This window comes from Lolium rigidum, chromosome 6, assembly GCF_022539505.1.
Source record: "Lolium rigidum isolate FL_2022 chromosome 6, APGP_CSIRO_Lrig_0.1, whole genome shotgun sequence".
In the NCBI taxonomy this organism is placed as follows: Eukaryota; Viridiplantae; Streptophyta; class Magnoliopsida; order Poales; family Poaceae; genus Lolium; species Lolium rigidum.
In genome coordinates this window covers 105,056,718-105,074,060 of record NC_061513.1, presented here as the reverse complement: position 1 = coordinate 105,074,060, position 17,343 = coordinate 105,056,718, and the positions used below count along the sequence as shown (strand labels likewise).

General features: G+C 45.6%; 2 protein-coding genes across 2 annotated transcripts; both read left to right on the top strand.

Annotated features, from left to right (window-relative positions):
- Positions 1–1,164: 1,164 nt before the first annotated feature.
- LOC124667944 (anthocyanidin 5,3-O-glucosyltransferase-like) lies at positions 1,165–2,692 on the top strand. The gene is made up of 2 exons (XM_047205166.1): positions 1,165–1,913; positions 2,098–2,692. The coding sequence occupies exons 1-2, from the start codon at positions 1,195–1,197 to the stop codon at positions 2,690–2,692; spliced, it is 1,314 nt and encodes a 437-aa protein (XP_047061122.1). The 5' UTR covers positions 1,165–1,194.
- A 3,245-nt stretch (positions 2,693–5,937) lies between these two features.
- Positions 5,938–16,913, top strand: LOC124663069 (anthocyanidin 5,3-O-glucosyltransferase-like). Its single transcript, XM_047200820.1, has 2 exons — positions 5,938–6,910; positions 16,453–16,913. The coding sequence occupies exons 1-2, from the start codon at positions 5,938–5,940 to the stop codon at positions 16,911–16,913; spliced, it is 1,434 nt and encodes a 477-aa protein (XP_047056776.1).
- The last annotated feature ends 430 nt before the right edge of the window (positions 16,914–17,343 follow it).

Sequence of the window (17,343 nt, the reverse complement as noted above, 5' to 3'; positions counted from 1 at the left end):
GAAGGAAAGGGACAGCGGGTAAGGGGCAGCAGCACCGCAGCCGCGCAGGAGGGCACTACCTCCATCGTCTTCGCGGTAGCCGGCCGGACGTAGCAGCAGAGACACACCAGGCCCGAACTGGACCGGCCGGGCCCAAACTGGCCCATTTAGTCTCCGCCGCCGCGCTGCAGCAAGCCGGGCCGGCGTACCGCCACAACCTTACCCACCGCCGCACCTCCGCCACCTCCGAGGAACGACCACATCGCGTGTAGGGCAGCCCGTCCAAGCCCAGATTGGGCCCAAACTGGTCCAGATCTGGGCCGAGACGACCCTGCCGGCCGCACGCCGACGACCAGCCTGCCGCCTACCCGCGCCACGCCGCCCCTCCACCAAGGAGCAGCGCCGTCGCCACCGTATCCACCCAGCCGCGCCGGACCGACAACCGCCGAAGAGCACCGCCGCGGGCGCCGAGCGGCACGCCTCCTTGCCACGCGCGCGGGGAGTGGCCGGCCGCCGCCACCGGCACCGCACGAGCAATGCCCGACGGCACGCGGCGGCGGCACCGAGGGAGGGGGAGGAGAAGGGGGACGGGCGGCGGCGCTAGCTAGGGTTAGCTCCCTCTCGCAACGCGCGGGGGGGGGAGCGAGCCCGAATTATTTTTCTCCGCGGTAAATTTGTTGCAAATCAGTTACGTCACATGATTTTAGCCCGAATCAGTTTTTCTCCGCAGTAAATTTGTTTAAGATTCAGTTACGAAATTCTTAAAAAAAAATGGATGAGTCGAATACCGCTATGTTAGATCTGCGGAGATGGCAGAAATGCATGGACCAACTGGTTGGCAATGCCAACTTGTTTCCTACACGAATCACTGTATATATTAGAACAATCTGCTCCTCCCATACGTGTCAAGTTCAGAGCTGACTACGAAAGCAATCCAATTACGTGTCAAACATTGTGTGCCACGACACTGCTGCTTTGCCCATTCCCTTCTGGATCGAACACGAAAGCTTCCATGCTTTATATGCGTGTCTACAAAGTGGCCAGGATGCATTCGTAGCTGGATCGTATCTGTTCTACTATTCCACATTTCGATTCCCCTGGGAGCAGGCTCCCACGCACGTTAACAAAGACCAAGAAGAAGAGCATAGCCGTTATGACGCAGCACAAGACGGTGGTGCTCTCTATCCGTCACTGGGCGTAGGCCATCTCAACCCCATGGTGGAGCTGGCCAAGCTCTTCCTCCACCGCGGCCACGCCGTCATCATCGCCGTCGTGAACCCGCCCGACAAGGACGCCGTGTCCGCCGACGTGGTAGCCCGCCTCGCCGCCGCCAATCCCGCCATCACGTTCCGCCTCCTCCTCGCGCCGTCTTCTTCCGACGAGGAGGAGCATTTCTCCAGCCCGATTCTGAAAACCATCGACGTGCTTCGCCGCGCCAACGCTGAGCTACGAGAGCTCCTCCGCGCGCTCCCCGCCGTCGACGCCCTCGTGGTCGACATGTTCTGCGTCGACGCGCTTGATGTCGCCGCCGACCTCGCCATCCCCGCCTACTTCCTCTACGCGTCCTCGGTCGGCGACCTCGCCGTCATGTTCCACCTCCCATACTACTACCCCGCCGCCCCTTCGTCGTTCAAGGACATGGGCACGACCCCGCTCCACTTCCCCGGCGTGCCGCCCATCCGTGCGTTGGACATGTCCACCACGATGCTGGACCGGGAGAGCGACATCGCCAAGGAACGGCTGCGCCAGTACACGCGGATGCCCGAAGCGCGAGGCTTCCTCGCCAACAGCTTCGATTGGCTGGAGTCGAGGGCTCTCGAAGCACTCAGGCACGGCGTCTGCACCCCTGGCCGCTCGACGCCGCCAGTCTACTGCATTGGCCCGCTGGTCCTTCCTGCACAAACGTCCGGTGAGAGACACCCGTGCCTCCAGTGGCTTGACGCCAGTGGCGGAGCCAGCACTTAAAGTCTGGGTTGTCATTTCGAATCAGTGATGTCAAATACATGTATTTTTTACTTATTTTAAATATTTTTATAAGATTAATACCAAAATATAAAGGATTTGGCAAAAAATTGTGTGGTCAATTGACCACACAGCTGTCAACGTGGCTCCGCCACTGCTTGACGCGCAGCCGGAGCGGAGTGTGGTATTCCTCTGCTTCGGCAGCTTGGGCACCTTCTCCGCCGCGCAGCTAGGAGAGGTGGCTCGTGGGTTAGAAAAATCTGGCCACAGGTTCTTGTGGGTGGTGCGCAACCCACCGGAGCACAAGGACGAGTCCGTCTTGGAAGGGTTGCTTCCAGAAGGTTTCTTAGAGAAGACGGCTGATAGAGGGTTCGTGGTGAAGAACTGGGCGCCACAAGCCGAGGTGTTGCAACACGGAGCCGTTGGTGCGTTCGTGACACACTGTGGGTGGAACTCGGTGCTCGAGGGGATCGTCTCTGGTGTGCCGATGATCTGCTGGCCATTGTACGCAGAGCAGAGGATGAACAAGGTGCACGTGGTGGAGGAGATGAAAGTCGAGGTGGCGATGGAGGGCTATGAGAAAGAAATTGTGAAGGCAGAGGAGGTGGAGGCGAAGGTGAGGCTGGTGATGGCGTCTGAGGAAGGGAACAAACTCAGAAAAAGGCTCTCGGTAGCCAAGAAGATGGCGGCCGACGCCCTGAAGAAAGGCGGGTCGTCTGACATGGCTTTTGAAGAGTTTCTGCGGGACTAGGAGAAGTGTAGTTCCGATTACAAAAAGACGATGTAAACTTTTCATAGACGTGAGCACGAAGGCGGATGTCTCCTACTGGAAAAGCTCGTGGATGTTGGTCCTGTTGGTCTTTTTTTTTTATCTTAACGGTATTTGCTTCTGACTATCTCCTCTATTAACTGAACTTAGCAGTCATTATCTAAACTAGGACAATGCCCGCGCGTTGCCGCGGAATAGTAAAATATTTTGACTTTAAAATATAATTTAAAAAATATTGCATCAACATGGCAGAGTAAATTATAAATTTATCTGCAATACATGTAGCACAACCCGTGATTGGAATAAATTTCAATCCCCTCCGAAAATTCAATTCGGCTCCCGGGTGCGTATGCTCCCTCTACCAAGAAAACATATTTCGAAGTGTGGAAAAAATTTGACAAAAAATTCTACATGTACATCTCCATAATATATGTGTGCGCGTCAAGTTTCACGAAAAAATAATATTTTGTGTGGCCTATGTAAAAAAGAGAAAACTTATCCTGTGAAAAGCATTGTTTTTAGCACTGAATTTTGTCTTTTTTACACACGTCACATGATAAGTTCATTTTTTATGAAACGACTTTGTGAGCACGTAGCACATGAAGATGTACGTGCGAACTTTTTGTTCCATTTTTTTGAAATTTAAAATATGTGTAAGATGCATTTTAAAATATAGGGAGCATATGCTCCCATGTTTCAAAACACCACTCCCAATCCCCTCTTCTTTCTCTTAACATCAATGTCCACTTCAATGTGGTGCCCGATTAGCGCTAGCTTATGGAATTATTTTTAAAAGCTAAATACCGACACAGCTCAAATTTTGCCCAAAAACAATCCGACACGAATAACCCCAGCCTTACCAAAGAAGACACAACACAACTATCATCATGCATATGATAATAATTCATAAAATGTACGCAAATAAAATCTTTAATAATTTGGAACACATTTGATTTTTTGAAATTTTGAATATGCTTAATTTGATATACTATTGGTTTAAAACTATACTTCTAATATCCTTTTAATTGATCTAAACACTTATGCTCCCTACATTCCAATGAATAAAACGTCCTTTTTTTGTGTTTGTCTTGAACCAAAAGTTACTTTGAATATATAAAGATTGTTGGTATAAAATCATTAGAAATTATTTTTCAATATGAATCCAACGGTACTACTGACGTACACTATAATCAAGATTTTGTTGCTCAATTATTTCGGTCAAAGTTTGTCTCAAAATATATGTGCGCCTTGTTCATAAAAACGGAGGAAAATATCCGTTAAATTTAAAGCCGATCTTGTAAATTAGTGAAAAGAACATACTCGTGAAAGATTATTCTTTGTATATAATAATTATGGTAGGCAAATATCCTTTAGCAAATTTGTAGTGGAAAAAAGAAGATTTTTTTGCTAATTAATTGGGGATTGCACGTGGCTCGCTGGTGAGTGTCTTTCTTTGAACACGTGTCTACCTACCTCTGCTTTCTCGTTCATATACGGCCGGCCATGTGCAGTACTACGTCCCAACGTGGTCCTTCTTCTCGCTCCATCCATCTCACTCAATGCCGCGGCACCGGAAGCAGGGCATCACCGTCAATGTCCTCTCCCCCGTTCCAAGGCTGGATATCCCACCACGGTTACATCCTTTCTTTCTGTCTCACTCTCTTTTCCTTCCTTTCCGTTCATCTTTTTGGCCAGCCAGCTTGTTATTTTGGAGACACCTCGCTGATAATCAAGGTAATTTGCGGGATATATAAATCGGTTTAAGGCTGTATATTGGAGCGAGGTGGGACTATTCAAACAGCGCCAACTTCTCTTTTTTTCTTTCCAGGCAAAACCGTACCAGATTAGAGGCGGACTGTACTTCTGGGCCTTGGCCCATGGGCGCGACAAGACGAGTCCTCGCGGGATGATCAGACGAAGGGAGGTGTCAATGAAACATTATTCACTCACCGGTGGCAGTGCTTGTAATTAGATCAAGAAAACAAGGGTTAATCAAAAACGGACCAAAAAAAGGGAGAAACCTTACTTCCTTTATTAGTAGGTATAGACATGACGGATCAACCAAAAACTGCCACATAGAGATGATACTTTTTGACATTTTTTGCGAGATCGTCCTTTTTGACAATTCATTACGGTAGATGGTCTTTTTTTTTTTTGTTAAAAATCGGGTTCTCGAGGAGTTTGGACAAGTGCAGTACTCAGTTTGAAAAAAGACAATGTAAATTTTACAGCTATAACACCTTATTTTGTTATACAATTTTTTGGTGAAAGGAGTTGATAATTTGTTGGTATATCAGCTACTGTCACGCTAAGCAAGAACGAGTGTAATACTAATACTTCCTCCATTTTTAAAAAAAGCTTCGTAAGTTAAAACATTCCTACATACCTCCGTATCTACGCAAAGTTGATAAATTTTTTATTTTAACGAAAGGAGTATTTACTTTTTTATTTTATAAAAGGTTACTGTATGTTCACGCTGGGCTCCCAACCCAAGGAAATTTGGCCGTGGTCCAGGCAATTTGCCAAATGATGTTGTTTTTCATTCTGAAAATTGTCATCACGGTATATTTGAAGATTCGACGGCTCGCAATGCGCTTGTTTTGTGGAATTAAAGTTCACACTTTTGCTAATTAATAGTTTTTCCAATTTTATTTATCTTGTGTTTTAGTGAATTGGATGGGCTTTCCCTTTGCTCTCCCTTTTGTCTCTTGAAAAGAACAATAATCCTCGACTTCTGCATGGACTAATTTGCTTATGCATTAACTTAACTTCTTAATAAGTAGTTGTTTTGCTAAAGGAAAAACATCTACAAGAGGAAGAACAAGACAGCAGGGTGCGTCTGGGAGTCTCCCATGCTGCCGTGCACGGAACGCCCGGACATGTTTGTGTTGTCCCGTGCATGGAACAATCGCCGGGTTTGGACCGGTGCGTCATCCTCATTCGTGTTTCTATTGTACTCCTACGTAGAACAATCGCGGTGGAACAATCGCCGGAGTATGGCTGGCAGACGGTAGCAGGTCGTGTCCGTCTCAAAAGCGTGGGGTGATGACGATGTACACCTGCCAGCTGACTCCCCCGTTCACTACGCCATTACTACACTGTTGAGTGATATATGGTGACATGTGGCCAAGTGCTAGATCCGTGGCACGCGGTCGGCGGTTCACCATTCACTCTTGTAAACCGCGCTCGATTTCTCCGTCCATTCTGTGCTGTGCCGGCCGGCGGCCATGACGGACAAGACGGTGGTCCTCTACCCCGCCCTGGGCGTGGGCCATCTGAACCCCATGGTGCAGCTCGCCAAGGCCTTTCTCCGCCGCGGCGTCGCCGTCACCATCGCCGTCGTCGATCCGCCGGGGAAGGACCCCGTGCTGGAAGCCGCAGTCGCCCGCCTCGCCGTCGCCTGCCCCTCCATGACGGTCCGCCTCCTCCCCATCCCGCCCGCCCGCGCCGACAAGCCCTACTCCCACGGCGCCATGCGCATGCTGGCCGAGCTCCGCCTCGCGAGCCCCGTGCTCCGGGAGTTCCTCGCCTCGCTCCCCGCCGTCGACGCCCTCGTCTTCGACATGTTCTGCATCGACGCGCTCGACGTCGGCGCCGACCTCGCCATCCCCACCTACATGTTCTTCCCGTCCGCGGCCGCCGACCTCGCGATCTACCTCCAGGTCCCCGCCTGCTGCCGCGCGGCGCCTTCCTCGTTCGGGGACATGGGCGAGACGCCGCTGCGCTTCTCCGGCGTGCCGCCCGTCCGCGCGCTGGACATGCCGGACACCATGGTAGACCGGGAGAGCGAGCTGTGCAGGACGCGGGTGCAGCAGCTCGCGCGGATGCCGGAGGCCAGAGGCGTTCTCGTGAACAGCTTCGAGGAGCTGGAGCCGAGGGCCTTGAAGGCGCTCCGGGACGGACTCTGCGTGCCCGCCGGCCGCTCCACGCCACAGATATTCTGCGTCGGCCCGCTGGTCGACGGCGGCGTGAGCGTGAACGGGGGAAGCGGCGAGAGGCACGCGTGCCTCGAATGGCTGGACATGCAGCCGAAGCAGAGCGTGGTGTTCCTCTGCTTCGGGAGCGGCGGAGTTTTCTCGGTGGCGCAGCTGAAAGAGACGGCGCGCGGGCTAGAGGAATCCGGGCACAGGTTCCTGTGGACAGTACGTAGCCCGCGGGAGGAGCGGAACAAGTTTGCTGAGCCGGAGTTGGAGGCGTTCTGTTGAGTACATAATTTGGCTACTAGATATTTTGCAGGCCAAATTAGTTTGGATAATTGTGGTTGGAATATTTGTTGACATATTTACTTGGTGTTGCCGTTTAGATCAAAATGCAGGCTTAGCTGTGGCTAGTACTGATGCAACGAGGACGATCTCAGGAAGAGAACTATTTATGGAGCAAAGTGCAAGTTTGAAGTATGAAGTATTTGCTAGTTACCTGCTACATAACGAGTCATGGCAATGACTGGATTAGATGCAAACCTGAAGGTACAAGTCGTATAAGGTGAAGTGCATGGAGAATTCTTACGTACATGGTTTTTTTGGTCCAAGGATATTCTTACGCGAACTGGTTTAGGCTTCGGAGCTGTTACATGTTAGCTGTTACGGGATATCTAGTTTATTTGGTAGGCTTTGATCTGTACCAGATGACCGAATCAAAGGACGAGTCCTGATCGGTTTCAATGCTGGAGTTTTATTTCAACACGCCAAGTCCTGCGTGCCTTTATAAGGCCACGGCCGATTGGAGAAAACGGAACAATCGATCTATCAAACAAAAACACATCTACCTTTTACGTACTTTTTTCTTTCGTAGTTCTTCTCTGTTGAGCTCTAGTTCATCTAGGGTTTAGCAAAATCTTTGCCGCTTTGCGCTGAAAAGCGGTCGTCTTTCCTCTCCGAAATTGAGGCATCTTTGTTGATTTGCTTGGAAATCATCCGTTCGTCGTCACGAAAGTACGACGGTTATCGTGTTGTTGCGCTGCAGTTTTGCGTGGCAACACAATTGGCGACTCCGCTGGGGAAGAAGAAGAAGAAGCACACAATGGACGGGGACACAAGCAATCTCAGCTCGGACAACATCATCCCCGTCACGCTCGATGACCTGTCCGAAGCTGAGCGATAGGAGCTCGAGCGGGAGCTCGAGGAACAGAAGGCTGAGACGTTAAAGTTGAGGCTGAGTGGATTCTTGAAGACAAGGAACGGCGTCGTCGTCAAGAAGGTAACGGCGCCAAGCCCATTACCTCCGCTCGACAGTAAGGTAAGCGAACAAATTGCCCATCATGTTGACGTATCTGTAGCTAGCAAATATGGCTCTCATATAACAGATGCACAACGTATGCTTGCTCAATCAGTAGCTAGTTCGCTTGCAGATTTTAAGGATCAGTTTAATAGGGATTTTGAAACTAGTTTACCTCGTCATGTTCGTTCAATAGTGCTGCAAATTAATGATGAACAACGTGATAAACAGCTGATGCCTCCGGAAAATAATGGTCTTAATAATTTAATAGGTCATACTCATACTACGAGTGCATCGGCTAATGTTTTGCCTATAAATAGTAATATGGGTGGCCGAAATTATGCTAGCAGTTCGGCCAATAATTTTGTATCTAGTGTTGCTACTCCTATTGTTACAACTTCGGTTCAACCAAATTGCATCAGCGATAACCGAAGTGTGGGCTTTAATTTAAATTTACAGCAACCTAGTTATCAGACGGTGGCATACAATACATCACCTTTGCCACCCATTGGTACCGGGATTCCTTACGGGCCGGTGCCAGATTCGTACTTTGGGTCTCCGCAGCAAACTACACATGGTAAAGTTTCATTGCCGGAGATACCGCAACACACTTATGTTCCACCTGTCACACAAATTGGTTCCTCGCATACCACTGATAATCTTAAAGATCAACTTGCTAGTATACTTAGAGAATTTGGTTTGGAGCCTAAGGGTAGAGCACGTGCATATCAAAAACCATACCCTGAATACTTCGACTTGACACCATATCCCCGTGGTTTTAGAATCCCAGACTTTGTTAAATTTACCGGGGAAGATGGTAGATCCACCTTTGAGCATATAGGACAGTTTTTAGCACAATGTAGTGAGGTTGGTACATCGGATGTTTTTAGGGTAAAATTATTTCCTTTATCTTTGTCCGGTACTGCATTTACTTGGTTTACTTCACTTGCTCCTAATTCTATTTCAACATGGATACAATTGGAACAAAAATTTCATGAATATTTTTACAGTGGTGAAACTGAACTTAGACTTTCAGATTTAACGATGGTTAAGCAAAAATATAATGAACCTGCTCAGGATTATATAAGGAGGTTTAGAGATGTTAAAAACCGTTGTTTCAGTTTGAACATAGCCGAAAAAGATTTAGCTGATCTTGCTTTTTCGGGTTTACTCGCTCATATTAAGGATAAACTAGAAGGACAACACTTTTCAGATGTTAGTCAAGTTTTGCAAAAGGCTTTGGCACAGGAAAATCGAGCTAAGGAAGTTAAGCATTTTAGCCGATTTAAAGATAATAGAAATAAGGAGAAGGAAAACCATACAGTTAATGCCTTAGATTATGATGATGATTCGGCTAGTGAGGATGACGCTGACATATGTGTAGCCGAATGGGTGCAAACATCTAAGTCCAAACCTTTTGCATGTCCTGCTTTGAAACCTACACCTGCTAGAAGGGAGGAGATTAAATATACTTTTGATGTTAGCAAGTGTGATAAAATATTTGATATGTTGTTGCAAGGAAATCAAATTAGAGTGAGAGAAGGCCATGTAATACCATCTGCAGAAAAATTGGGTAGAAAAGCTTATTGTAAGTGGCATAATTCCTTTTCACATGCTACTAATGATTGTAATGTGTTTCGTCGACAGGTGCAATCGGCCATTGATGACGGACGATTGACTTTTACAGAAAGTTCTAAGATGAAGCTCGATACTGACCCGTTTCCTATAAATGTTATTGATTTTGAGAACAAGAAGATGCTTATTCGGTCAGATCAGACCGAGTCCGCAAGAGGAAAAAATGTCGTGGTTGATGATAATGCTCCTCCAAGGATGATCAAGCCAAAAAATCCAGTGGTAGGAGTGTGGAAAGTCAATGGAACAAAGAGACAACCTCCAAGGCCAAAGCCGACAGTCAGCATGTTATTGGAGAAATATACTTCGCGCAAGGCCGATAATGTGTTTAATCGGCTCGGAGGTAACAAGCGCCCTAGGTCTCCTACTCGACCCGGGGGGCATGAGCATTGGCAAGGAAATCAGTATAGTCATGGGCCTTATTTTCCTGTGACGCCGACATATTGGGGTTGCTCACCTCCCATGTGTCCTCAATATCCTCCGTGGGGTTTTAATGCTTGGGCACCATATCCTACAGGGCCAGCAACTTATTTTCAACCGGGATGGATTCCGTCGAGGCCTTCATTCAGACCATATATGCATGAGAAAAGAGCCCGTTTCAGTCAGGAGGTCAGGTCACATGATGCAATTGATGTTCAAGGAAACTCATCGATGAGTCGAGGTGCAGGTGGCAAGAACTATAATGGTGACTGCAAGCGTGTGTGGGTGAAGCGTGTTGAACCCAAGTCAGTCCAAAATTCAGATGGTTTGATTGCAGCTAATGCTCTGAAAGTTGATGCGCGTCAGGGCGCCGAAGGTACTGTCCAGAGTACAGAGACAAATAACGTTGATGGGGAACAGCTGCAGCAAACAAGGTCTCATGCTGGTTATGATTTCAAGCTTGGGGAAACGAAAATGGCTCACGATGGTAATGGTATGCATCAGCGTCAAGAATCTGATCAGTTCGAGAAAGATGCAACGATTGAGTCTAACTTGCAAAACAGCAAAGAGAGTAGTAGCTATGCAGATGTGGTTTCACGTGATGGACCTGGAGTTGTTGCACGTACTGGACTTAAGCATGGACGTTTCAATATTATTGCATCCAAATGTAAAAGCGTGCGTGCTGACTTGGAGCCTGATATGCATGCACGTTCAGAAAAACATGCTGTACATCCTAGTACTAGGTCAGCTGGTGTATACGCGAGGAGCTGCAGAACTTTTGACACTGGCGGTCCGTCAGATCGGCGTAAGATTTTCTCGGCCGCAGAGTTTGCGCCAGTACATCAATACAGGCCGAGAAGATTTGAAAGCAGCAGGATCATGTCAGTTGCGCCGGGTACTAAACCAGGTCCTCGGTGGTGTCCTGGAGGTCTTACACATACTCAGAAACGCCGGGTGCAGCGACTGCGGACATTAGAGATCAGAGAAGAGATAGCTGAGAAGAAGCGCGATGAAATGTTCAACCGAGAAAGGCCAATGGTGTTTCCGAAGATGACCTGGAGAGAGAAGCGCCTCGCGGCGGAGGAAAATCAAAGTACGGATGATACCGTTGATGATACAAATTCAGAAAGTAACAATGACATGCCTGTTGACAAAAATTCTGAAAGCACAAATGAGAAACCTACTGATGTATGCGACATTGTTGCTGATATGGGCATGGTGACAGAGATGACATGGCAAGAGCGCATTATAAATGACATAAGGCAAATTGGAGGTGATACAAGTGGTAGCGAGAGCTCAGAAAATGATGAGGATATACCTACAGATATGGAGGTTAATATGGTGTTTGCATTGCCCGCTGAATTTCGTGCACCTGAGGCTGAGGTTGCAGAACTTGTTCTCGGTCCTAAAAATGCTACATTTGAGAAGCCCGAGAGACCCGAGCAGCACCTGAAGCCATTATTCATCAGGGGTCATATTGATGGTAAGCCAATTGGTCGTATGCTTGTTGATGGTGGTGCCAGTGTTAATATTATGCCTTTTTCGGTGTTTTGTAAACTGGACCGAAAAGAGAGCGAGTTAATTAAGACCAATATGGGACTTAGCGGTTTCTCCGGAGAATTATCAGAGGCTAAGGGTGTTATTTCTATGGAGCTTACAGTCGGAAGCAAAACATTGCCGACTGCGTTTTTTGTTGTCGATGTGAAAGGCCGGTATAATGTTCTTTTGGGACGCGATTGGATTCATGCAAACTGCTGCATCCCTTCCACTTTACACCAGTGCTTAATTCAGTGGGTTGATGATGATGTGGAGGTGATTGAGGCAGACAATTCAGCGTGTATTGCATTGACGGAGGCGCCGGTTGATTGGCAACACGGTGAGATGCGTTGTTTGACCGGTAGGGATTTATCGGACTATGACTATATTAATGTTGGTAAAGAGGGTTTTGTACCTATAAACGCACAGCCGGCTAACATAGCTCGGCTTAATGATTTATCTATATAAATGATGAGTAAAGATGATAGTATTAAGTGGCTGCAAAAACGCACTGAAGAATATCGTTCCGGAAAGAACGATATGCATGAAACAATTGAAGATTTTGATGACATGGAGAAGCTCGGACAAGGATTCTCATCGGCTGATCCACTTGAAGAAATAGATATTGGTGATGGAGGAATTCCAAGGCCGACATTTATCAATGCTAATATGGAAGCCGATCAGAAAAGCAAGGTATGTGCATTACTTAAAGAGTTTGTTGATTGCTTTGCTTGGAATTATACCGAGATGCCTGGTTTGAGTAGGGATTTAGTTGAGCATAGATTACCTATCAAATCTGGTTTTAGACCGCATAAGCAACCTCGAAGAAACTTTAATTCTGATATATATGACCGCATCAAAGAGGAGATTGATCGGTTAATAAAAGCTGGGTTTATTCGTCCATGTAGATATGCAGATTGGATTTCTAATATTGTTCCTGTTGAAAAGAAAAATACCGATAAGATTAGAATTTGCATAGATTTTAGAAATTTGAATAAGGCTACTCCTAAAGATGAATATCCTATGCCTATTGCTGATATGCTTATTAATGATGCTTCGGGACATAGAGTAATTAGCTTTTTAGATGGTAACGCTGGTTATAATCAAATATTTATGGCCGAACAAGATATGTCTAAGACAGCTTTTCGCTGCCCTGGTTTTGTTGGTTTATTTGAGTGGGTTGTTATGACATTTGGGTTAAAAAATGCCGGTGATACATACCAACGTGCTATGAATTTGATTTTTCATGATCTTTTAGGCATTGTATTAGAAGTATATATTGATGATATAGTAGTTAAATCGGATGGGTTTGATCATCATTTAGCCGATTTACGTTTAGCTTTTCAGAGGATGCGTCGGTATGGATTAAAAATGAACCCACTCAAATGTGCTTTTGGTGTGTCGGCTGGAAAGTTTTTAGGTTTTATTATTCATGAACAAGGCATAGAGATTGATCCTACAAAGGTAGAGTCAATTAAAAAGTTGGTGGAGCCGACATGTAAAAAGGATGTGCAAAAGTTGTTAGGAAAAATTAACTACTTGAGACGATTCATATCTAACCTTGCAGGGAAAATTGAATCGTTTGTTCCTTTACTTCGGCTAAAGCATGAAGCCGAATTTACTTGGGGGGCAGAACAGCGGGAGGCTTTTAATAATATAAAGAGATATTTGTCCAGTCCTCCAGTACTGCGGGCGCCCAAGTCTGGTGTGCCGTTCAGATTATATATTGCTGCACAAGATACAGTGATCGGCGCGGTGTTGGTGCAAGAAGATGGCGGGAAGGAGTATATTATTGCATATCTAAGTCGCCGTTTGCTGGACACCGAGACTCGGTACGTGTTTATTGAAAAGTTATGCTTGTCTTTATTTTATGCATGTACCAAGTTTCGGCCATATCTACTTTCTAGTTCATGTGTGATAGCTTGCCAAGCCGATGTGATTAAATATATGTTAGAAAAACCGATTCTTAGTGGTAGGATTGGAAAGTGGGCTTATGCACTAATAGAGTATGATTTAGCATATGAATCGCTGCGTGCCATGAGAGGTCAGGTTATCGCCGATTTTATTGTTGACCACAGGATTAAGGATGAAGAAGATATAAATTGTGTTAGTATTTGTCCCTGGAAACTTTATTTTGATGGATCGGTTTGTAGAGAAGGACAAGGCATCGGTAATGTTTTAATTTCACCTAACAATGTCATTTATGAAACATCGGTCCGTCTAGAATATTTTTGTACTAATAACCAAACTGAATATGAGGCTTTGTTGTTTGGTTTGCAAAATCTAGTAGATATGGGTGTAAAAGATATAGATGCTTACGGAGATTCACTTTTGGTAGTACAACAAATTAATGGTGAATATCAGTGTTTTGATGGATTATTGAATAGTTATTTGGACCGATGTTTAGACATAATTAAATCTCTAGATACATTTACTATTCATCATATACGTAGGGAAGAGAATTCTAGAGCCAATTATTTAGCACAGCAAGCCTCTGGTTATCTTATTAGCAGAGGGAAATTTTTCATACTAGAGAAACCACTACTAGGCGTTGTTGAAAGTAAGATCGATCTGTTAGCTAGTGATTCAGTGCATGGTGCTGCATGTCCAGATTCGGTCCAGAAGCTAGTAGTAGTACAGGATGTTAATTCGGTACGTGGAACACAAATTGCCGAATTAGAAACTAACTTAGAACCGGAAGATTGGAGAGTTCCATTAATCAATTATTTAAAAGATCCAAGTCAGACAAGGGATAGAAAAATTCGGCGACAAGCTTTGAAATATACTTTGTTAAATGATGAATTATATCGCCGAACAATAGATGGGTTATTTTTAAAGTGCTTAGATTCCGATCAATCTAAAATAGCTATGGGTGAAGTGCATGAAGGAATATGCGGGACACATCAGTCGGCTCAGAAGATGCGATGGTTATTAAAGAGAGCAGGTTTTTATTGGCCGACTTTGTTAGAAGATTGTTTCCGATATTATAAGGGGTGTGAAGAATGTCAAAAATTTGGGAATATACAGTTAGCACCTGCGACTATGTTAAATCCTATCATTAAGCCGTGGCCATTTAGAGGATGGGGCTTAGATTTCATTGGTGAAATACATCCTGCTTCTTCTAAAAGACATCGCTTCGTCCTAGTGGCTACAGATTATTTTACTAAATGGACTGAAGCTGTTCCTTTGAGAAATATGACTCATAAAGAGGTGATTAGTTTTGTGTTAGAGCATATTATTCACAGATTCGGTATTCCCCAAACTTTAACTACTGATCAAGGTTCTTCTTTTATGTCTCATCAGTTTCGTGAATTTGCCGAATCATTTAGAATTAAGTTGTTAAATTCGTCGCCTTATTATGCTCAAGCTAATGGACAGGCCGAATCTAGCAATAAAACTTTGATTAAGCTTATAAAGAAGAAAATCGAGGAGCATCCGAAAAAATGGCATGAAGTGCTTTCAGAAGCTTTATGGGCTCATCGGATATCTAAGCATGGGGCAACTCAAGTAACACCATTTGAGCTAGTGTATGGACAGGAGGCAGTGTTGCCTGTAGAGATTAATTTGCAAGCTTTTAGAGTGGCCAGACAAAATGATTTGTCGGCTGTAGATTATACTAACCTGATGATGGATAGAATAGATGATGTTTCAGAGGAGAGACTAAAAGCCTTACGAGAGATTGAAAAAGAAAAATTAAGAGTAGCTAAGGCTTATAATAAAAAGGTGAAAGAGAAATCGTTTCAAATAGGAGATTTAGTATGGAAAACGATTTTACCAATTGGGACTAAAGATAGAAAATTCGGCAAATGGTCGCCGAGTTGGGAAGGTCCATATAGAATTGTACAAATTGTTCCTGGAAATTCATATTTTGTACAATCTTTGCAGGGAGAGAAATTGCCAAAAGCTCTCAATGGAAGATACTTGAAAAAGTATTACCCTAGCATGTGGCAAGAGGCTTGAAGAGATTATGGCCGATACATTATTACAAGTATCGCCCTAAGCAAAATTTGGCCGATATGTTACTTGAAGTATCGCCCTAAGAGAATTTGGCCGATGTGTTCTTTGAACATCGCCCTGAGCAAATATGTGGCCGGTGTGAAGTGGTTTACATCGTGCTAAGGTACTGCTGTTATAGTGTTTTTGACAAATACAATTGTACCAAAAACAGGGGGGCATGTGTTGAGTACATAATTTGGCTACTAGATATTTTGCAGGCCAAATTAGTTTGGATAATTGTGGTTGGAATATTTGTTGACATATTTACTTGGTGTTGCCGTTTAGATCAAAATGCAGGCTTAGCTGTGGCTAGTACTGATGCAACGAGGACGATCTCAGGAAGAGAACTATTTATGGAGCAAAGTGCAAGTTTGAAGTATGAAGTATTTGCTAGTTACCTGCTACATAACGAGTCATGGCAATGACTGGATTAGATGCAAACCTGAAGGTACAAGTCGTATAAGGTGAAGTGCATGGAGAATTCTTACGTACATGGTTTTTTTGGTCCAAGGATATTCTTACGCGAACTGGTTTAGGCTTCGGAGCTGTTACATGTTAGCTGTTACGGGATATCTAGTTTATTTGGTAGGCTTTGATCTGTACCAGATGACCGAATCAAAGGACGAGTCCTGATCGGTTTCAATGCTGGAGTTTTATTTCAACACGCCAAGTCCTGCGTGCCTTTATAAGGCCACGGCCGATTGGAGAAAACGGAACAATCGATCTATCAAACAAAAACACATCTACCTTTTACGTACTTTTTTCTTTCGTAGTTCTTCTCTGTTGAGCTCTAGTTCATCTAGGGTTTAGCAAAATCTTTGCCGCTTTGCGCTGAAAAGCGGTCGTCTTTCCTCTCCGAAATTGAGGCATCTTTGTTGATTTGCTTGGAAATCATCCGTTCGTCGTCACGAAAGTACGACGGTTATCGTGTTGTTGCGCTGCAGTTTTGCGTGGCAACACGTTCCTTCCCGATGGGTTCTTGCAGAGAACCAGAGACAGGGGATTGGTTCTGAAGAACTGGGCGCCGCAAGCAGAGGTGGTGCAGCACGAAGCCGTGGGAGCGTTCGTGACGCACTGCGGGTGGAACTCCTCGCTTGAGGCGATCATGGCCGGCGTGCCGATGATCTGCTGGCCGCTCTACGCGGAGCAGAGGCTCAACAAGGTGCACCTGGTGGAGGAGATGAAGATCGGGGTGGCCGTGGAGGGCTACGAGGAGGAGCTGGTGAAGGCCCGAGAGGTGGAAGCCAAGGTGAGGCTGGTGATGGAGTCCGAGGAGGGGAAGAAGCTTAGAGACAGGGTGGCCATGGCGCAGGAAATGGCTGCACACGCCGTCAAGGAAGGTGGGTCGTCTGATGTGGCATTCTACGCGTTCCTCAAACATTTGGAGGTGAGCAAAGCAGGCTGAGAGACATTTGGAAAATTGGAAGTGATAAAACTCGGGCTACGGAGAGCTCCTTTCAAATGGAAGACGATCGAGACCGTCACTCCAAAAGATGCAAATGATAGTGGCTTTGCCTGTTTAGCACACTTGATGGTGCAGGCGTGCACCATTCGAATTGTATAACTTGTATTAACCTCTTCTTTTTTTGACGTTTGTATTAACCTCTTCTGGAACGCTTCTCCTGCATCCCAGAAAAAGTTGGAGCGGCTGCATAATAAAGTAAGTTTGCAAATGTACATAGAGCTTCCATAATCATGCGCGGGTAAACAGTGCTTGCGCATTGACACTGTCTTAAGCTTTTTCTCATAGATTTTTTAATAAAATGTTCAGTGATTTTTTAAATATTTTTTAACAGTAATTTATCAGTAGAAATCCTCAGCTTTGAATTTTTTTA

Bases quoted from the DNA above. Each gene is read 5' to 3' on its own strand.
- LOC124667944 (XM_047205166.1), top strand. From the start codon at position 1,195: ATGGTGGAGCTGGCCAAGCTCTTCCTCCACCGCGGCCACGCCGTCATC. The intron at 1,914-2,097 runs GCTTGACGCCAG...GGCTCCGCCACT, and splicing joins AGACACCCGTGCCTCCAGTG to GCTTGACGCGCAGCCGGAGC.
- LOC124663069 (XM_047200820.1), top strand. From the start codon at position 5,938: ATGACGGACAAGACGGTGGTCCTCTACCCCGCCCTGGGCGTGGGCCAT. The intron at 6,911-16,452 runs GTTGAGTACATA...GTTGCGCTGCAG, and splicing joins GCCGGAGTTGGAGGCGTTCT to TTTTGCGTGGCAACACGTTC.